This window comes from Epinephelus fuscoguttatus, linkage group LG17 (assembly GCF_011397635.1).
Source record: "Epinephelus fuscoguttatus linkage group LG17, E.fuscoguttatus.final_Chr_v1".
NCBI lineage: Eukaryota > Metazoa > Chordata > Actinopteri > Perciformes > Serranidae > Epinephelus > Epinephelus fuscoguttatus.
Window position 1 is genome coordinate 6,982,297 of NC_064768.1, and position 22,228 is coordinate 7,004,524.

At 41.6% G+C, this 22,228-nt stretch overlaps 1 protein-coding gene across 1 annotated transcript in view; it reads right to left on the reverse strand.

The window, feature by feature from the left end:
* The window catches only part of LOC125904194 (ectonucleotide pyrophosphatase/phosphodiesterase family member 2-like), an 88,638-nt gene that overhangs the window by 37,196 nt on the left and 29,214 nt on the right, over window positions 1-22,228 (reverse strand). Inside the window, exons 21-24 of the mRNA XM_049601443.1 lie at window positions 20,933-21,074; window positions 19,892-19,969; window positions 8,675-8,807; window positions 6,881-7,034 (exon numbers count right to left, since the gene is read on the reverse strand). Coding sequence (XP_049457400.1) covers window positions 6,881-7,034; window positions 8,675-8,807; window positions 19,892-19,969; window positions 20,933-21,074 — 507 coding nt within the window. The remainder of the gene's footprint in view (window positions 1-6,880; window positions 7,035-8,674; window positions 8,808-19,891; window positions 19,970-20,932; window positions 21,075-22,228) is intronic.

Here is a 22,228-nt window from a genome sequence, read left to right on the forward strand (position 1 = left end):
AACTTTCTCGAAAAGATTGTCCTGAGCCCACCGTAGATCGCCAAAAGAGTAAGCTTCTGATCACAATTTTCCCCATTAAGTTCCTTTGTGTGGTGTGGTGCCATAGACTGTATCGTGTGGTGCGGGCTGCGGGGGAGAGCAGGGTCTCCGCCGAAAGAGAGATGATGTTGATTTGAGGGGGTGGCGGAGAGCTGTTTTCCTCTGCATTCACTTACATGACAACTTGACTTGAAAAAAAAGTCAATTTTCTGCTGCTGCCTCTTCCTTTTTGGCATCTCTGCTTTCTTCTTCTCTCTGTTGTGTGTCAATGTCAAACGGGTTTACCTTTGGAAAATGTGGTGGGGGGTGAAAATGTGGGGGGGATGAAATCATCTTGCTGTATAAGTGGGGGTGTCAAAACACCTCCATCCCCCACGGGTGCGACGCCCCTGGCCATGCTGACATTTCAGCTCTTCTCCGTGAGGCCGTGAGCCTGTGAGTCTGTCAGTCTCTGGGTTCGGCCAGGCCCTGGTCCCTGAACACGGACACTGACAGACCTGTGTGTGGGCTCTGAGCCTGGAGAACAAACTGTTAGTTGTGTTACTTCATCTGGCCAAATGCCTTCTTTGCCTGTGTTTAATTAAAGGTCATTACCAACTGTCACTAACTTCTGGAGTGCTGCATTTGGGTTCAAATCACACTTGTTACACTGCCAGGTTTTGCTTTTTAGTGGAGTCATGCAGAGTTTAATCTCTGCCAGGATTGATGCATTGACCTCCATATTGTTGAGGTCACAGAAACTTGAACATCTGTAAATATCTGTACAAGACAGAAAGAAGAGGCTTGACTCATTTAGAAGAGTCTTATAACTACTACCACAACTCATACTCTGAGGCCTGAGATTCTTTACAACTGACAGCTCCAACACTCATACTTATAAGGAAGCGTGTTTTGGCTTTATTTTTACTGTTATGTAACCCTTATTACGATGTTATAACATGAGTACAGGTAAGTAATAGTAAATGCGAAGAGATGGACCAGTAACAGAAGACTATCAGCTAGTGAGAACCCTGGTGGTTGAGCAATCAAAAGACACAGGCAATGGTTTAAGCTTTTTGTGGCCACTTGTTATTATTAACCAATAACACAATGAAAATACAACAGTTGTTGCAAGACATTCAATGAAAAATAACAAACTAAAATAATAAAGCCGGCAAAAAGAAAAACCCTTTGTGTCCCAAAGTTACCGTTGGGGCCCTTGTTTCTTCGGATCCGTGTCAAGTGTATTAGTGTATCAGTGTATGTTTGTTCTGTCCTACCACACGGTCTGTGAGAAAGGGGGAATGAAGGAATTCTTCTCCACTCTCAGAGTTCAGTATCAGTAGTTTCGATGTGGCTCACCACCCAGCTCACGCTGGGAATCTATGGATCTGGGATCTGGAAACAATCTCTGGATCTCTGGAGACTTCACACGAAACCAGCTGAAGCTCTCCACTGGACGGTGGGATGTGGCTGGGACGTCATCTAATGATGTCACAGGAAAAAAAAACCTGACCGAGTGATCAAGCTAGGAGCGCAGTTTCAGCATTTACCTTCGCCAGGTCGGCGGAAATCATCCGGTCTCACGGAGCTCCCGTGGATGGCAACAGGTTTACTCGCGGTTTGGATCAGGTAGCACATGAGGCAGCAGAGGTAAACATGACCGCAGAATCGGAAGAGAAGACCGGACGTGACCCTACAGGGTTGATCACCTGAACCCAGAGGGGTTCACTGATTGGGTCGTTCTACGTAGCCCTCTGCAGCAACTCTCTTTTTTTCCTTTTTTCTCTCTATTTCTCCTTTTCTCCATTTTAACCACTTTTAACTCAGGTTTTAACAGTTGTTGGTGCATATAAATTAATTTCAATGATATTTCAAAAATAAAATGAACTATTTATGAATCATCTATTTATTCCAGAATAAAATGAACTGCTTTGAGAATTTTTAATGACTTTTTTCATTAAATTGTTTCTTTCACAAATAAAAGGAATTATTTTAAAGGAATAGTTTCAACAAAATAATGTCACTTTATAGCCTGGGCTACAGTTACTTGATGCACATGACAGCTTAATGGGTGTTCTTAAAAACATCAGAGAAGTATATACTTAAAAGGCTTTATAAACGCAGGGTCTGTAAAGTACAGAGAAGATATTATTATTAGAAGTATTATGTTTCACAAATGTCTGTTCTGACTCATCTATAACAGTATGACCACCTTCATACTATTGCACTGAATAAACATTTGATGTATCCTCTCTCCAAGGTCTAATTTTATGGCCTCATGGCCTCTCACAATTAGACATTTCTCAGAATTGTTTTTAGAATCTCAAATGGGTGAAAACCTGACTCATCAGACACTTCCCACTTTCTCTCTCTGGCAAAGTAATACGAAGAATAAGACCGGGGAAGCAAAGGGAAGGGACTTCCCCTTTATGCTGTCATAAAGACCACAGCTTTATGATTAAACCAGACAACATTAAGGAAAACCTTTTCTTGAGGAGTTTCCCCAGAAGACCAGTGCTCGGAATTGTGTGAACTGTGAGAGGTAAAGTCCGTATTCACCATGTTTTTCTTTTCCTAAACCGAATCTATGTAACTTAAGGTTAAGTACATAATGCATTCATGGGGCACTAATTTGTAGGGTATTGCACATGTATGTGCTTTGTAAGAAATCATCTGAATTTATTTCAATACGATTAAATCAATTCCATGGATAACAATGTGATATTTGCTGTTATCCCAAAGTCATGATATCAATTCCATTGAAATCAGGGGCCTGCAATCGATCTGAGACGAATGCTTATACTCTTGTAAAACTTCCATAGTTAACAGCCCAATCCATCTCTCATCTGCATCTAAAAACATGTAAAGAAGCAGCTCTTTAAGTTTTTAAAATATATCTGTAGTTTTAAGTAAAAAGAAATGTCAGGAATTTCAAGATACTGCTATTAGAAAAGGACATCAGCACAAACAGGAAAAAAATTTGTGCTGAGAAAAAAAGGTTATGTATGGGTAGTATGGTGGCTGTTTAGGTTCAAATAAGTCATCTATTTACACTGTAAAGCCTTGTCTGTTGGCTATGTTCTCCCTTAATAGAGCTACAGCTTTAAGTAGGCCTATACTGTGTACATATTTGCAGCATGTGTCTGAACATGCACAGTATATTTGTCAGCATGTAGCAGCTCACGAAAGCAGGGATTCTTCAATACTAATTTTACTTCCTGTAAAAAACAGAGGAAATCTCTATTTTTCCTCTCAGAGCCAAAATTAATGTCTGTTCAAAATCAAGAAAGCTTCCAGTTTAAATCCCAAAACACTTCTGAATCATGCAGTGAACTAAAGAGTCCAAGAAATGTGGAAAAAAGGGTAGTGTGCTGAGTGTAATTGTTCTCAATTGATCAGCACACTGGAGAATAATGTGAGATGGTGCATGTCAGACTTCGGGCTCTAGTTTCCCGGCGCAGCGCAGGGTGGCGCAGGGTGGTGAACCCCGCACAGAGCTAGTTTCGAGCAGCGCAACCCGAGGCGCGCTCAGTTTGGTAGTTTGGCAGACCGAGGTGCGCTGAGATGGGTGTGGCGGCGCAGCAGGGGGAGGTGTCGACAGATCCAGCTTGGCGCAGTGACAGTTTTGTGCCAAAAGGCTTAGCCGAAGGTGCGCTCAAAGCTCGCCAGCTGAAACCAAGTCTACTGTCAGCGCAGGGGGAGCACAGCTGGTGTAAGCCGAAGTTTGGCTGACCAGCAGACAGTGCGCACACGTCACCAAAACCTCACAGGCAGGTTTCCATAATATCAGGCACATTAACGATGCAATGAATAGCCACAAAAACCACTATTCAATGCAACTATCTGCAATCAGCACATAAATGTATCTCTATATCGACTGTCCCATCACATATGATGTCAGATCAAAGGGGATTGGCACCATTTGGCACATTTGGCACGCGTAGTGGAAACCCAACCTGATTTGATTAACACAGCTGCAAACTAATGAGTTCACATCCCTCTCAGCCAACCACAAACAGCCACAGCATCAGATAGGGAGTATATATTCAGCATCTGTCATCTTAGAAAAGTCAAAAGAAAAGAAACAGAGTGAGACTGTGAGAGAGAAAGAGAGAGTGCGCGCGCACGAGAGAAACGCAACATTGATTTACAATTGTGGTGACCTCCTCCCAGGCTACCTTTGCATCATCAGCCCATGGAGGTCTGCTCGCAGTTCTATATATTCGGACACTGCGAGCTTGGACCTCCCAGACCAAAACATCAGTTTCCTCCTGGGAGAAGTTTGGCCATCTGACGCTGCTGTTCTCTTCTGCCATGGCGAATTGAGTAAACTCTCATTACGCCTTCGCGCGGTGCATTTAAGGGCGAGGAGAGGGGCTCATTTGATTGGTGTGATGTGTGTAAAACCCACTCCACGCCTTCTCTCCTCCCACTTTCCGACTTGCGCAGGTAGGAGGGACGGAGGTGAGAAAGAGGAGTAGCTGCACCAGGCGCACGGTGTGCCAAACTTGCAAAATCCGCCTGGCCACACCCAGTTGGCGAAGTGCAGGTGCACTTGACCTCTGCCTCACCCGGTCTGCGAAACTAGAGGTCTTCATGTTCATTGTTGAGGTCTATGTTTAATCAGCTTTCTATGAGTCACTGTTGGAGAGAATTTCCTACAGTTGTTCAACTGCGCAGATCCATTTTTTCTTCTGTGTTTAACTGTTGGCACCGTGATGTTTGACACATTTAGGAAACCTACTATGACTCATAGCTGATGTTACCTTCTATGATCAACAATGTTGTTTTGCACAAGCTTAGCAGTATTTGTCAGTCTAGCTGCTGTCCAAATATTTATGGAAGCACACAGTCATTATGTCCACATGACACAGTACACATACCTACATGATGAATAGGATCAAGGAAAAGTCCCACAAATCATTAAAAAAGGCTGTTTGCTGGTCTTTGAAAAGTCCTTTTACAAATGACAGGCCTTCACAGTCTCCCTCGACTCAGTTTGGTCTGATTTTGCTGCGGCTTGTCTTTATCAGTGCTTATCAAAATGATATAACAGTTCCTGAGGCTGACTTAAAGCTCTAGTGTGTAGGGGGGGTATATTTACAGAAATGGAATGTAATATAATAATTATGTTTTCTTAAGTATATAATCACCACTGTAAAAAAAGTAAAAGTCCGGGAAAGTGTCACAGAGATTGTCGAGAAGGCAAAACAATTCTGACACACCAGTCCTTTTGTTAGCTTTGATGATTCTGACCAGTGGCAGCTGCTGGTCTTTCAAACAGAGAAAGCTCACTTTAAGTTTACACCATAAAATTTGTCATATTGTAGCGAGGCAGTAACTTATAAAAGGAACATTTAATCGAAGCTGTTTTTCAACCACACTCATGCCATAGAACCACAGTAAAACACACCTCAAAGATTTTCAGATGGGTTTAAACATCTGAACTGTGCTGTACAAACAGTGAAAATGAGCTATATCGCTTACGGAAATAAGGAACTCCGGAGGGCACTTGTAGTGTAATGTTTACTGAAGTGTGTATACTGTACCTTTAAGTTGACCTTTAAAGATATGTGTTGAAGCAATGTACTCTGTGCACTGAGAAGTCATACACTGGTTTATTATTTTATGTATTCTTATGACACACACACTCACTGAGCATTTAGTATTGTGGTGGAGAAGTACCTAGGCATCATTTCTAAAAATAGCATGAGGATGGGCTCTGAAACACTGTTGGAAAGTTAGGGAAATTACAGCTTGTCCTGATATGACCCTGGTAAGAGGAGGCGGTCTTAGATTGTCCAGGAAAACATTACGAGTACAAGTAAAGAGGCGGGGTTTAGGATGAAAGGAAAAAAAGTGGAAACTCAGCAGAAATGTGACATCGTTACGATCAGAGCAAAGTGGGAAGGAAATTTCCCTCTTGCTCCGGAGCTTGACTCATTGAGTTGTGATGTGTTTGTTGCCTGCAAGCACATTAAACTCAGTTGCATCTGATTCTACGTGTCTCCAGTGATTTTTTACCTCTGAGTATTTTGGGTTTTTGATATCTAATAGAAAACAACGAAAGTCCATTCGAGAGGAAAGGAACGAGGTCGCGAGCTTTCTGGCCCAGCTACCGACCATTTTAAATTTATGCTTCGACATTTCTGTCAGAAGATTCCACTAGCAAATATCCGCAAGGGACTGAGCTTGAAATGTGAGGCGCTGTCAATCACAAAGGGGTTTAGCCTTTTAGACAATTCCTCCAATCGTCATTCATACACCAAGCGTCCTTTCCCGCCTACCGCTCCATTACGTCCCAGGGAAGCTGAGCCTCCCTGGAAGTGACGATTTTGTTGCATTTATCCAATGACCACTTTGCTGCATGAAAAAAACCTGCTCAGTGCTGTCTCATAGGAATGCTTGGAGGCTCTGCGTCCACCGTGCTGACACGAGAATGTATGACAGGGAGGTTGCGTTTGAAAACTGGTGATAAACAGCTGACGTTTGAACATCATAGTCATGATCTCAAACACATCCTAGTGCACGTTTAAAGGAGCAATAAGCGAAATTCATCATTTCTAGATTGAAGGAATTAAAAAATTGCTATGTGAAGAACTAGAGGTGTAATTTCATCTGGAGTATAGCATGACCTCACACACCCTCTCTCTGTGTTGATCTCCAGCCCCTTGTTTACAAGCTGGTCCGGCTGCGCGTTCATGTACGTTCATGTGAATCCCATGAACGTCAGGCGTTACGGTTGTGTTAGGTGAGTAAATTAGCCCGGCAGCCCAGGTAACATTTTCAATTAGCATTGTAAAATGTAGCCTCGCGGGCAGCCTGGCGAGCCAGGCGTGCAGCTGGAGACTGAACTCACATTGCAAGCCTCACTGGTATCTGGTCGGTGTGGTACAAGAAACGAAAAGACCCTGAGAGCCCCGTCACACTCCTCCACTGTCTGGTTCAGCTCCTGGCAGCTTGTCACCACTGTGTAGTAGTGGGTGGGGACGGGCGGGGTGTCGGCTGCGAACCTGGACAAAGGACCGGGGTCAGAGTTATTTATTACAGCAGCTGGGTATTTTAGGTTTGTTTGTTGAGTGGTCTGATTGATTATAGAAAGAAATGTACATTACTTCATATCATAAAAATTTGCTCAACTCAGCTGCTAATCTGCGACCATTATCCAACATAACTAAACCCACTAAAACATTTTACCTTACAAAGTAACAATAAGAGGAAAAAAGGAAGTGCATCACAATGCTTCCAAGCTCAAGGCAGCTCGGAGTAGAGCCACTGCTCCTCCGTGTCAAAGGGGTCAGTTGAAGTGGTTCGGGCATCTGATCAGGATGCCTCCTTGTGCCTCCTGTTAGAGGTGTTCCGGGCACGTCCCACTGGCAGCAGGCCCCAGGGCAGACCCAGAACACACTGGAGGGATTACATATCTCATCTGGCCTGGGAACGCCTTGGGGTCCCCCAGGAGGAGCTGGTAAGCATTGCTGGGGAGAGGGACATCTGGGGTGCTTTGTTTGGCCTGCTGTCCTGCAACCTGGCCCCAGATGTGCACATCAAAATGGATGGCTGGACAGATCACAATACTTTGTCTTCAAACAATACAAAGAGGCTGTGTGTTATATCATAAACAAATTGGGGTGGGAATTGATATTAAAAAGGTAAAGCAGTGTGTTACAGAAGTGTAATGCATTCACTTCAGAAAATAACACTTATCTACCTGTTTTTTGTGAATGAATAAGATTATTATCCTGTTAATAAAAAAATTTTGTCCCATGAAAACTTTTCTTTCATTAATTCAGAAAAACAGAGCAAATTTATAAAACTTTTTTTTTTTTTTTTTTTACATTAAAACAAGATATATTTCATGGTATTATGGTATTTTTCTTGTTATTACTAGATATCAAAATATTCTGTTTTCACAATTAAGACAACATATAACTTTCCATCCATTCATTATCTTTTTCTTATCATGGGCTGGGTCACACAGGCAGTAGGCTTAGCAAGGTCTGCTGAGCGTCCCTCTCCCCAGCATCATTTTCCAACTCCTCCTGTGGGATCCTGAGGCGCTCCCAGGCCAGATGAGATATGTAGTCCCACCAACATGTACTGGATCTAGTTGGATGTGCCTGCAAAACCTCTAACAGGAGGTGCCCAGGGGGCAACCTGATCAGATGCCTGAACCACATTGATGAAAACTTGCAGTGGCTCCCTCTAGATGTCTGACCTCCTCGGCCTATCTTTAAGGCTGAGCCCAGCCAGACAACAAACCACTTTATCTTTCTACATTATAAAAATTTCTTGGATTTTGTTGATAACAATAAAGGTTGTTACAGGTCCTGTAGATGCCCAGCTGAAACTGTAGCTATCTTTGGCCAGTGGTTTTAATTAGGATTTATTTCATAATATTTGTATCACATCTCCATCTGAAAGCTTCCATAAGCAGACTTTCTGATAAATATTTTTTCCTGACCAATTTTTTTCCAAGATCAAAAATGAGCTTCAAGCTACACTTTACCTTCAATTCATCAGATCACAGAGTAACATACTTTGTGTTGTAGCTTCTAAACAGTGTATTTGTGACGTTTTTCATTTGGTATATATATTATATTATAAGGACTGTTAGTATGTGTGTTCTGCCAGTTGTCAGTGACAGTCTTACTCTTTTATCATCTCTGTGGTGTCTCGGAGGCCATCGTAGTTGTAGTCAAAAATGGGTCCAGTGAGAACATTGATGCCATTGTTTTCCTCTGCATAACGCCTCAGCAGCGTCCCCTGCAGGTAACTCCACATCCCTGCAGACACAAAGACAAGACAGACAGGTAAGGTAACACCAGACAAAGCAAATACTGACCTTTTGATAAATATTAAGAATAAGTCAGACAGTGTCATCAGTCTCTGATGTGTGGAAGGTTCATTCCTAAACTCATTAACCCCATTTACTGGATCACTGGATCAGGAAACCTGCATGTTAATGCAGTTGTAAATGTTTTTGAAGGTTTTTTTTGAAACTGGGAAAATAGAACAATCTTTTGGGGAAAAAATGAATACATGTCCAGTTTCATAACATTTAAATTTGTGTTATATGCGGACAATACCACTACTAGCTGCTTCTGACTGAGATCACAACAGAAATGAATAAACTGAAAAGATGGTTTGACAAAAACAAACTGTCCCTAAATCTGACTTAGACTAAAATGATGTTATTTGGAAATTGAAAAATGAACACACTGGTGCAAATTAAGATAGGCAATGTTTATATAGAAAAAGTGTGTGAAAATAAATTTGTGGAAGTGATACTGGATCACAAAATCAGTAAGAAACCTCAAATAAGTCACATTCAAACAAAGCTGGCACTGAGCATTGTAGCTATGGAAAAATCAAGACACATACTGGAGCACAACTCACTATATATCATCTACTGCTCACTCATTTTACCACATCTTAATCACTGTGTGGAGGTCTGGGATAACACCTACAAAAGCAGTTTATATACATTACACATATTACAAAAAAAGCCATCAGGATTGTACATAACGGTGGATATAGGGAGCACACTGTTTTCAAAGTCACATGCATTGAAATTCAAGGACTTGGTTAAATTCAAAACAGTACAAATAATGTACAAAGCAACAAATAAAATACTTCCAGGCAATACTCCAAATGTTTTGTGACAGAGGGGAGGGATATAATTCAAGAGGAAAATTATAAAAAACAAAAAAAAAACAAAAACATTGTGATCGTACAACCTTGACAAGTGTGTATTGCAGTGTGTGGGGTGAATCTGTGGAATAGAGTGGAGTTAAAGTGGATGAGGAGTTAAAGGGAAAGATTAAAAGGGAAGGTACTATAGAGCACTTTAACAAGATGCACAGACACAGTATCTGGGGGCTATGTGAGGTATGCAGATGAAGATGGGTGCTGCTGATCTGGGTTTGGTTGAGACAGGTCTGCATATCTAATATCTAAGACTGTTGTTTATCTATCCATAATAATGGTTGTAAATAAGTTTGGGATAGTTGTTGGCAATTTCCTTTTTAAATTAAACATGAATACTGAGAAGGGGGTAGGCTTATATTAGTGTACACTTCTTCCTACTCCTTTTTGAGCATGTCTGTTGATGTTTTGTTTGTTTTGTTTTTATTTTGCTCAAAATAAAGTCATTCATACATTTATTATATTTATTCTTATAGGTAGAATACATTAATTTATGAACATCATGTAAGTGCCTGTGAAAAGTTGCAGAAGGCCGCGCACCATAAAACTTTGTTGGCTGTAGTGTAATGTACTGATTTACTGAAGACATATACTGTACCTTTTAGTTGACCTTTAAAAGATATGTGTTGAAGCAATATAATCTGTGCAACTGACAAATTACACATATTTCATGTATTCTTATGACACACACACTCACTGTGCACTTAAGCATTGTGGTGGAGAAGTATCTAGGACTCACTGTGAATCATTTCTAAAAATAGCATGAGGATGGGTTCAGAAAACACTAGTGGAAAATTAGGGGAATTACAGCTTGTCCTGAGAATGACCCTAGTAAGAGGAGGCGGTCTTAGATCTAGGAAAAACATTACTCAGCAGAAATATGACACCATTATGGTGGGAAAAAAGTGACTCAGCAGAGGTGGGATATCGTTACGATCAGAGCCAAGTGGGAAAGAGATGACTCAGCAGAAATTCTACGATAAAAGAGCAAGCGCAAACAAAGAAATTTCGGTCTTGCTCCGGAGCTTGACTCATTGGGTTGTGATGTGTTTGTTGCCTGCGAGCACATTAAACTCAGTTGCATCTGATTCTACGTGTCTCCAGTGATTTTTTACCTCTGAGTATTTGAATTTTTGATATCTAATGGAAAACAAAGAAAGTCCGTTTGAGAAGAAAGGAATGAGGTCGCGCGCTAACTGGCCCAGCTCCCGACCATTTGAATTATTTTTCTACATTATTTGGCGAAGCCAGCCAGGAGGACGAGGAGGTCGGATCCTGGGATCGGGGGGGCGCTTGGCTGCGCATCAGACGTACAGGTGGCCACCAGATAAGGTAAGCAGAGCCTTTTTCTGCCTAAACCGGGTGCGTCTGAGGTGCAGCTGAGGGCCGCCTGGGTCGGAGGTATTTGACAAATTCCTCTCCTAAAGAACCTAAAATGTGATGAAAAATTACTAACTAATAACACAACATTGGAACATAGATGATATATTGCTGGAGACAACTGAATCTAGTGCAACACAGTGTGTGTGTGTGTGTGGAAGTTAGAGAGATAAACATGGAGAGTGAATGCGGCAGTGAGTGAGTGTGTGTGTGTGTGTGTGTGTGTGGAACGTGGGGGAGTGAGCTAGAGTAACCAAGCAGGCAAAAGGAAGAGTGAATGTGTGTGTGAATGAAAGGAAAATAAGTAACAAAAGTAGATAAGATAGTTAAAGTATTTAAAGTATTGAGAAAACAGAGAGAATAAAGAAGTGAAACCGGTAAAAGAGTCAGAGGTACTCAAAGCACATACGTGGTTACCGCTGCGAAACTTGCCAACACTCCCTTTAGCCTGTAGGGGCGGGGTGTTGATGCCAGCCCGGCAGGCTCTTGTGGCGGAGTGCTGGTAGTAAACCCGCGGATACCGCTGTTGGCTTGCCTGGCATACCCTGAGTGGGTGTGTTAGGGGAGACACCAGGACTGTGATAGGCGGTTTACTCTTAAGAGTTAAAAGGTTTTAAAAAGAAAAAGCTTCTGTGGATACCGCTGTTTTGAGGAAAGTGACCTCCCAGCCAAGAAGGAGGGGGAGTCACCGTAGACAAAACGGGACTGAACGGACAGAGCTTAAGACGTTGCAACCAGAGAGAAAAAGAGAAAAAAAGACCAAAAATAAGTCAAAAAAGTTAACATCGATCAAAAAGTGTAAAAATTGTAAAAATCTGACTGTGAGCTGTAAGCTTGTTGTACATACATTATAATATATCTAGAAGTTAGGAGCGTAAAAACAGTATAGTGTTGCAAATACAGTTAAGGTGTTAAAAATACAGCTGTAAAAAGACTGACAAATCACTGGGAGGCTGACTTGACTGAGAGTACGAAGGGAGGAGGTGAGGACTGCAGCTAACACAGACTTGGGAACTCAGCCAACGGTAGTAGGCTTACACAAAACAGAGCTTTGTTATAATTTGGCATTTGGGTCTGATCTTCATTGGGTTAAAGGTCATTATAAGAAAATAGACAAATTGGGGTTTAAATGTTTTGTCATAATCTAACATCTGTGTTTGTGTTGTGAAATCTGTTTTAAAGTTGTTATATGAGGTAGTTATTAACAGTGTCTCAGTGAAACAAAACCAGACAAGGGCAACCTGACGGCGTCAACAAATTGTCTGGGGACTGGAAAGCTAACGGTACCAACGAAAAGTCCACATGTTTCACTGATTGAACCAGTTGCTCGGGTGAACTCCATACAAACTGGTTGGCTGTTAAAGGGAGAATAAAAAAGACATATCTGTTATTTTAATTTAGTTTTGAAGATAAATAAAATAAGCGATAAGTACAGCTTAAAATAAGTAATTATAGCTTATATGAACAGGTTTATAATAAATAAAATAAGTAAATAAAGACAGGTTGAGATCAAACTGTTCAGAGCTGGGTGGAATAGAGCCAGCAGAAAAGAAATTAAATTAATAAATCAACCTGTTGCAGTAGGGAGGTGAGCACTGAGAGGAGAAACAGTGAGGATCTAAAAATAGATGAATGAGGAGAAATCATTGAAGACGAGATCTGGGGAGAAGAACACTGTTTAACTGAGGGCCCGATAGAATACGAGGAATATGAACACATTTCGGGTTGGAAAGAAGCTACATAGACAGCGAAGGGGGTGAGCAGATAGAGAGAATCAAACTAAGCTGTTAAATAAATCAAGTACACAGGCTCCCTGCTGCAACATTGTGAGATCGAATTAGGCTGACTTCACTGGTACAATATTGTGGACTAGAGATAACACAAATAGGGAGAGTAATAAGGCAAACACATAAATTTCACCAGTGATAGGTCAAGAGGTGAGGTTATACATAACTCACAGAACACCTGAAATAGGAGGAGAGAGCAGTGAAGCTTACAGGATTAATGAAGTCATATACAATGCCATCAGAAAAAGGCAGAGAGGGACAGTACAGAGTCAGCACGGGTTCAGCTGTTAAAACTCCAATTGGAAGATGCACGACGTAAAACCAACGATGCAAAAAAAAAAAAAAAAAAGGAAAAAAGCAGAGAAAAATTAACTAATCAGATGGTTCGGCAGCTTCCGCCCTTCCCCATACACACTCCAGATCTATTTCCGACCCCAGAGTGGGTTGATCCTCGCCCTCCCCATTGGAGTGGCTCGAGAGGAGGTGCAGGAGGATTCGGAGGCAGGGGTGGGGGTCGTGGCGGCCCAGGAGGGGGTCAGGACGGTAGAGGGTGTTTTAGTTGTGGAGCCACCTTGAATCTCCCTGTGTCTAAACACCAAATATCATCCTCAGCAGTTGAACTAACTGGGTTCTCGGGACAACCACAAAATCTGCCGCTCACCAAACCACTCACTACCACCATACTCCAGGCTGAACAGACATTTTCACGCAGATATGTTTCTTCTTTGTCATGCCCTGTGAATCTATTGGGGAGAGATGTGCTGCTGAAGTGTGGAGCTTCCATACTCTGCACCCGGATGGGCTGATAGTGACCTTCCCAAATGGCTACACTGTGAACTGCTCGTTAACAACTGTGCATTCCTCCTCGCAAATGTTTTTATCAGCGGATACCTCCCCCAAGGCTGAAGGACATTGAGCTGGTATCTACTGGGGCCTTCTCGAGCCAGAAACCACGGAGACGCCTGGCATTGGCACTCTCTATCAGTCTTGGCGTTCCTGGGTTCAGTCATTAAATCCCTACACCCTCCTCCCAATCCTCCATGTAACTCTTTATTATGACAGGATTGGCAACGAGCTATATCAACAGGCATCTTGTAATGAGATAGAAGGGAAAATGTGGGAGATAGGATCCACCTGCATATTGGTGGGAAATGGGGGAGTGGCTGCAGCTGTTGAACCGACCTCAGAGCAATTGTAGTAGTATGAGGGGACGAAGTAAGCCCCCCCTCACATATCCTTTACAGTGCATGCAAAAAGACTTAGGCAATATGTGTATTAAAAAAAAAAAAAAACAGTATTCACAGATGGATGTTGTTTTAGACATCCAACGGAGGGACTGAAAGCAGCAGGGTAAGACAGACAGAGACAGGGTTTGAGGAAATGATTACACAAAAGTGTAACAGGAAAAGAATCATCTCAATTGACTGAACTCCAAGCAATGATTATAGCATTAGAATGGGCTGAAGGGAAAGAGTGAACATCTACACAGACTCTGCCTATGTCATAGGAGCGATCCATGTGGAAATGACACAGCGGATCAGATCTGGCTTTTTAACAGCAGCAAAGACCCCCATTAAGCATGGGAAGGACTTGAGGAGACTACGGGAGGCTCTGAAGCCGGCACAGGTAGCAGTGATTAAGTGCAAGGGTCACGACAAAGCAGGGACAGTTGTCTCCAGAGGAATGACGCAGCAGATGTGGCAGCCAAAAGAAAGGCAGGATACAGTCAGCAGTATGTAATGCTACAAACAGAGAGAACAGTGCATGACCTCCTGCCGCCCTGTGATGTAAATATGTTAATAGCAGAACAGCAGAAAGCCTCTCCAGAGGAGCTCACAGTATGGAGAGAAAGAGGATGCAAAGACAGTAATCAAATTTCTGATCAATCAATACATTCCCACGCATGAGTTTCCCAAAAGAATCAGAACCGACAATGGAACCCGTTCCAAAAACAGAGATCTACAAGAAGCAGAGAGCTTTGGGACTAAAACACACATTTGGCACAGTCTACCACCCTCAGTTACAGGGGGTGGTAGAGAGAGCAAATGGGATTCTGAAAACAAAATAGCAAAAATAGTAGCAGATAGTGGAAATAAACTTAACTGTGTGGATGCTTTAGCGCTTGCACTAATATCAATGCACTCACAAGCTAGCAGAATCACGCATCTAACACCGCATGAAATGCTTACGGGCCGGCCCATGCCGCTACCTTACTTAAGAGGTCCCCATGAGGGACCGTCCCTGGAACAATTACAGGGCGAAGCGTTTGATTATTTACGAAGTTTAACCCGTATCCATAGGGCTATCTTCCAGCAGGTGAAAGGCACCACCAAGGACAGAAGGGTCGAAATCCCAGAAGACCTTCAATGCATACTTCCTGGAGAGTGGGTGTACGTCAAGGTGTTCGAAAGGAAGTGGGACCAGCCACGCAGAAAAGGTCCATACAAGGTCATATTAGCTACACCAACTGCCTTGAAAGTTGAAGGTAAGGACGTTTGGTTCCATCTTAACCACTGCTGCAGAGCTAACAACCCAGAGGGTGTCGACAGAGAGCACCTCAGAGGAAAACACCCCATCCTCAGTGGCTGGCGATGGAGCTCATGAGTCGCCACCTGGTAGCTGCAGGGCTGATGATGAGGGCCCAAGCGCAGAAAGAACAGAGAGAGGAGAGAGAGCAGAGGCAGAAACAGAGCAGGGAGAAGAAAGCAGCAGCTCAGAAACAGGTGAAGATGGTGACCTGACTCAAGTTTACATATGTAGACAGAGACCAACAAGTACAACATTCCAATTGGAACACTAAAAACCTCATCAATTCTTGATTGGTTAGAAAAGGATATATATATATAGGAGTAATATTTGGACTCGGCGTCCCTCCCCTAGTACAGATCCTGATAAGAAGGGCCATGAGAACGGCCACGGGACAATTTATTATGCTGATACAACAGCAGAAAAAGCTCCCCAAGAAAGGCGAATTGTGGAAACTAGATAAACCACGGATAAGATCCTATGCACCCAAAAGAAAAAAGAAACGATTTATATGAAACCCCGATTGATAATACGGACGTATGTGAGAATATGACTGACAATATAAACTTATATGAGCCAATGAAGGAGAATACGAGGTTGTATAGAGGAAGAGCCGATTCAGGGTAGGAAATAACCAAATAATTGGCAATAGATTCAGGAAAAACCTTGCTGTTGCCAAACCCATACTAACAATCAACTGATTAACATTATATAGGTTATCTATCCTACGGGGCAATTAGGAGGAAAAGGAGGAAGTGAATTGAACTAAACAATGTCCTTTCTAACACACAGATTGGTGCAGAGCATGGCCAGCATGTGGAGATCCCTGTATCCAAAGCAGCAGAATCCAGGGTTGGCCTACCAAGAGCGCCCAGCCATGTCAGAGGACCAGCCCCATTTGAGCCCAGGCTAGGGATGACCTACAGCGACAACTGGTCAGCCACCACGAGCTGCAACAGGAAATCGAGATGCTGAGGGACCAGGTGGCGTCCTACCGGCGCCTGAGGATGACTGGCACATCCACCTATGAGCCCGACGGATAGTAACTAGGCGGCATTAACAGCAAAGATAACTATGTACCTTGCTTACTGCGACCTGTATATGAGAAGGTTATTGTAATTAATCATGCGTGCAATGGAAAATGGCAGCAAGAGCACCCAGTATAACTCTTGTATCCAAACACCACTACATTAATAACATTCAGAGCAATTAGATTATGGGAATTATTACCGAGACTGTTTATGTGTGATGTATACTGATAATGGTTCTGTAGTATGGGACTTTTCAAGTCCCACAGGAGGGAATATATATTTTTTCCTCTGTTATGTTTTTTGATTCATGTTGATTATTGTATGGGACTATGTAGCCCCAAAGGGGGGAATGTAGTGTAATGTACTGATTTACTGAAGACATATACTGTACCTTTTAGTTGACCTTTAAAAGATATGTGTTGAAGCAATATAATCTGTGCAACTGACAAATTACACATATTTCATGTATTCTTATGACACACACACTCACTGTGCACTTAAGCATTGTGGTGGAGAAGTATCTAGGACTCACTGTGAATCATTTCTAAAAATAGCATGAGGATGGGTTCAGAAAACACTAGTGGAAAATTAGGGGAATTACAGCTTGTCCTGAGAATGACCCTAGTAAGAGGAGGCGGTCTTAGATCTAGGAAAAACATTACTCAGCAGAAATATGACACCATTATGGTGGGAAAAAAGTGACTCAGCAGAGGTGGGATATCATTACGATCAGAGCCAAGTGGGAAAGAGATGACTCAGCAGAAATTCTACGATAAAAGAGCAAGCGCAAACAAAGAAATTTCGGTCTTGCTCCGGAGCTTGACTCATTGGGTTGTGATGTGTTTGTTGCCTGCGAGCACATTAAACTCAGTTGCATCTGATTCTACGTGTCTCCAGTGATTTTTTTTACCTCTGAGTATTTGAGTTTTTGATATCTAATGGAAGACAAAGAAAGTCCGTTTGAGAGGAGAAGAGCAAGGTCGCGAGCTAACTGGCCCAGCTCCCGACCATTTGAATTATTTTTCTACATGGCCCTTAGAGAAAAATCCTTCAACTACAATGAAAACATGTTACAATGCAGGGTTTTTAGGTTTTTACACCACAGCAGTGATAAGCAGAGTTTACTATCCAAAATTGTTCCAACTTAACATACCTCAGTGCCTTAAAGAAAAATCTTTGAAGCTTTGATATTTTAATTTGCAGGTTGATATTTACATACTAATTTGTAGCTCATTAAAAAAACAATCTCATGGGGTAAATATAAAAAACTGCTTCCTCTCCAAAGGAGTCCCCAGACAGAACATTTCCTTTTATGTAACTGAATAACTTGCCTTTGAAAGCTCTGCATAATTTCTGCACATCAGTATTCAAGCAATGCATTAAATGAAATTCTTTAAGTAATTTCACTAATTGCTTTATAAGTACGCTCTGTCTTTGAAGCCAGAAAACAGCTGCAGGAAGAAAAGGAGAAGGGCGTAATAAACTATCTGAGGAAATGACCACGTCAAATTTTAATCAAGAAGTTAAACATCCTGTAATGGACTAGATGATAAAAATGTGTTTATAATGCTTATGACACAACAGTTAGAATTATTTTAGTACCTTAAAAAGGGGGGTTTGGTCACCTCTGGCAGCCACGTTTTACAATCTGATCTGGAAACTTAAGTTTATTCTGTATTCTCTGAGATTATACTCTGTGTTCAACTGTCAACCTGCTGTTTTCTTCTAAATCCTGATGAAGCCGATCCATTTCCCAGCCTCAATAAAGAGAACCGATAAATTCCCCAGACACACACTCCGTTCACAGGGCTGACAACAATGATGAATTATGTGTATCTGCATGAGACAGCGATTCAGAGAGAGTGTGTGTTCTGTCCTGATAAGTCCTCTCTTTCTGCAGAAACAATGGGTATCAGGCCGTCCTTGCTCAGACCTGACATCACCACATTTCTGTCTCTTTGTCTTACGTGATACAATTGGACAGCACCGATGTACAGGAAGAGAGAAGGGACATATAAATCTGGTAATCACAGACAGCTGAATCAGGTAAGAATGACTATAAATACATGAAAAAAAACCCTGCAGAAAATGAGACTTTGAGTTTGTAGCTTGTAGCTGTTACAGACACACTCCAAGATTTTGTTACAATGAAAATTTCATCGAGCTTCTTGCTGAAATCCACTCACAGACTTATTTTTCTGTAGATTTTATTGCATTTCCGGATGTTTCTATTGTTTTGTCCACTTGCTTGTAATCTCTGAAGGTAAGAATGCCATGCTGATCAGTAACAGGCTTTGAAAACTCTGGATTCTGGTCCCAAAGTTGTGTTTTGGAAGATGAGTTTCTACTGTATTGGACCTCCAAAAAGACAATCCTGTCACTTAACAGTTATTACAACAAGTAAAAGGGTAATCAATGTTGTCAAGGATCACCCCTGACCTTTAGGAAAGCTACATGAAAAAGCTGGACCACATGAAACATGCACATTTTATTATCTTTACAATTTCAAGGGTAACTTTGTTATTTTTCCCATGTTTTTGTGTCTAAGTGACTAATAGAGACAACTGTTTTTGAAATTGGTCCAGTTGAGTGAGAGGGCTACAGGTGGCAGCGGCTTAACAGACTGCAATGCAACAACTCAGGGCATGTTTGCATGGTCAATATACATCCACTAAAGGTGTTTGTTTTTGTCACTGACAGGCTCCGTTTGTCATTTGTCTGACAACATTATGGAAAGGACCCCTACAGACATAAACCTTTTTGTTAAGGAGTAAGATCCTTTTGGTTTTACTCAAAACAGCCCCACAAGCAAAGGGGCCTAGGCCTTGTACATGGGGCGCCTGCTCTACCACTAAGCCACTGACGCCCCGAACTTTACTATTTAACAAAAAGTTTTTTCTCTGCAAACTGACCCCATCCCAGGCATAACAAGCACTTTTAGTGGATGTAAATTAATGGTGCAAACATGCCCCAACTTGCATCCCGTTTCACAGCTGCTGGCTGCAGCTCTCTGGACCAGTTTTAAAAATTGTTGTTCCTTTGAGCCACTTAGATACAAAACAGGGAAAAATTGGGTCCGCGTTAATGAAAAATACTGACACTACTTTTTAAGGTGTAAAGAAAGTAAAACGTGCACATTTCACGTTTTTCATCTTGTTGTTATGTTGCTTTTCTGGAGGTCAGAGGTGATCCTCCACAACACTGAATGACTCATGCTTTACATTTACATACACAATGGGACCTGACATATCGTCTGTCCTTTCTTGTCATTACCTTGCTCCTTTGTTTTATCTGATATTCACATTGTTTGGTACTTCTTGTACTTTTCTTCACTTAATGATTCCAGTATTAGCCACTGAAATACCCCAGTTTACCTCATTTCCCACTCTGGATCATTAAAATTAACTTGGATTGTTGAATGTGAATGAAGTGACTCACTCTTGAAGGCTGGGTACATGGGCACGATGTTGGTGATAAGTGAAGCATCATATCTGGACTCTGGAGACGACGCCAGCTCTGTCAACAAAACACAAAACACGTACTAATGTGTTTATCCTCTGCTGCCTCTCCATGTCAAAACAAGATCATATCAAAAATCATCACCTTAGAAACATCACAGGAATGTTCATTAGATACTGTATGAATCACTGAGGAAAAATGTAAAGAGGTTCACATCAGGTTATAACCTGTAAATCTTAGTTTTGCTGCTTTAGGCTCAGTTTGACTGCTAGTGAGCAAAATAACTTTTTTTAAATACAAAGAAATCTTCAATCTAGTGGGTTCAAAAATTTTTGAATAACTACCTGTTATTATATATCATAACCCCAGAAAGAGTAATTGTTGCCTTGGTAAACAATAAACAATATTTGCTGTACAGCCTGATATCATTAGTAAGAAGAGTATAAGGGCCATGTATGAGGAAAAAAATTAGAGGAGAAAGTTTTTTATTTATTTTGCATTTCACAAATAAAGTCAATATGCTGAAATTAAAGGTCAACTGTGTAATATTTAGGGGGATTTAGTGACATGTAACAGTAAGGATTGCAGAGTGCAACCAGCTGAAACTTCTCTCTGTTAGAATTCTTCTTGTGTTCCTTGTTCAGGAGGTTTTTGCCAGGAGCTGAGTTATCCAAAACAAACAGATGCAGGGATTTAAGCTGGTAAAAACACTGAATAAAGCAGTTTCACTTAAAAAAAATCTGTGTTTTCCACCACTGCTTATCATGGAGGGGCTGCCAACTACAGTGGCAGACACAAAAATGCAAATGACCCTATGTGGAGCTAGTGCTTGGTTTGTCCATTCTGGGCTACTGTTGAAATATGGTGGGGCAATAGAACCATTTCCATAAACAAGGACTGTCTCTCTATGCAGATATAAGGGGCTCATTCTAAGGTAAGGAGAACACATCACTGGAATACCTGTGCTGACTCCCGTAAGATTATGCAAACAGTGTTAACACTCCTCTCCTTCAGCTTTACCTGGAGGGAAGAGGAAGCCGTAGGTGAGGTGGCTGTTCTGGCTGTAGGTGGTGCAGCTCTGACTGTGATCAGCTGACACTCTGGAGTCAACTCGGATACACTGAACACTGGGGGAGACCTCTGGGACAGGAGTTATGTCCTCCTGAGAGACACCAAACAGGAGACAGGGAGAAAAGTACGCAAATACATGATATATATATGTGTATACACATATGTGTGTGTGTGTGTGTGTGTGTGTGTGTGTACATATTGTTTTCATATCTAATTTGCTATAGTTTTTGAAAATCTGCTGTTGTTCTCATCTAAATGTTCCTGTGTGAGGAGGATGGATAAAGATATATATGATGCATTCTGGAAAAAAAAAGACATTGTAACAAACATGAAAGTGGAACAAAACTAATTAATGATAAAATAGCGTGTGTGAATGTGTGTTTTTGGTGCCACGTGTGTATTTATGTGTGTGTGTGTGCCACATGTAAACAGCTGCACCTTGTAAACCTGCAGCATGTTCCTCAGCGTCAGAGACATCATAGAGTCTGTGTGTTTAGTGGTGCTGTCAGCCACATTTGTGTTTATATTTGCATGTTTGTGCAGCTCCGTTATGTTCTGCCTCGACAAAGAACACCCTGTCATTCATTATAAACAACAACATATGCAACACGTGTCATTAACATGGCCTGCATCCGATTTTTACAACCTGACACCCAGTTTAAGTAGATGAAAGAGGCTGAGTCAGAAGCAGAAGGAGGTCAGTGAAACAAATCAGTGTTTTAGGGAGCAAAATCTTATGCAACAGATTCTGCACTTTCAGAGCTCACAGCGTTAAATGTAAGATTTCTGAATTCAATTCCAATGGTGCCAAGGTGCAATTTATTTTACTTTATTTCAGAGAAGTGAAACTTTAAGATTGACAGTCCATCACAGTCTTTTTGGGTCTTATGTCAGTATAATCATGACATAATGCTGTTGCAAGAAAGAATTCCTCTCCCCAGGTGTGCATTCAAAGAAGCTCTGGTATTACAGAACTGGTTGTCAGAAACTCACACCAAGAAAACAAACATTACATGATCATTAATGTGTGTAATGTTTGTGCATTTATTGTATTTAAAAGCTGCAGTTCAGACAGTAATGTCTATGCAGCTGACTAAGAGTGAAACTTTTCTTTCTGCAGTTGCATTTCTTCAGGGCATAACTGTGACAATAAATAAATAAATTAGGAATGAATATTTACATTACTGGTGTGTGTGTGTGTGTGTGTGTGTGTGTGTGTGTGTGTGTGTGTGTGTATGTGTGTAC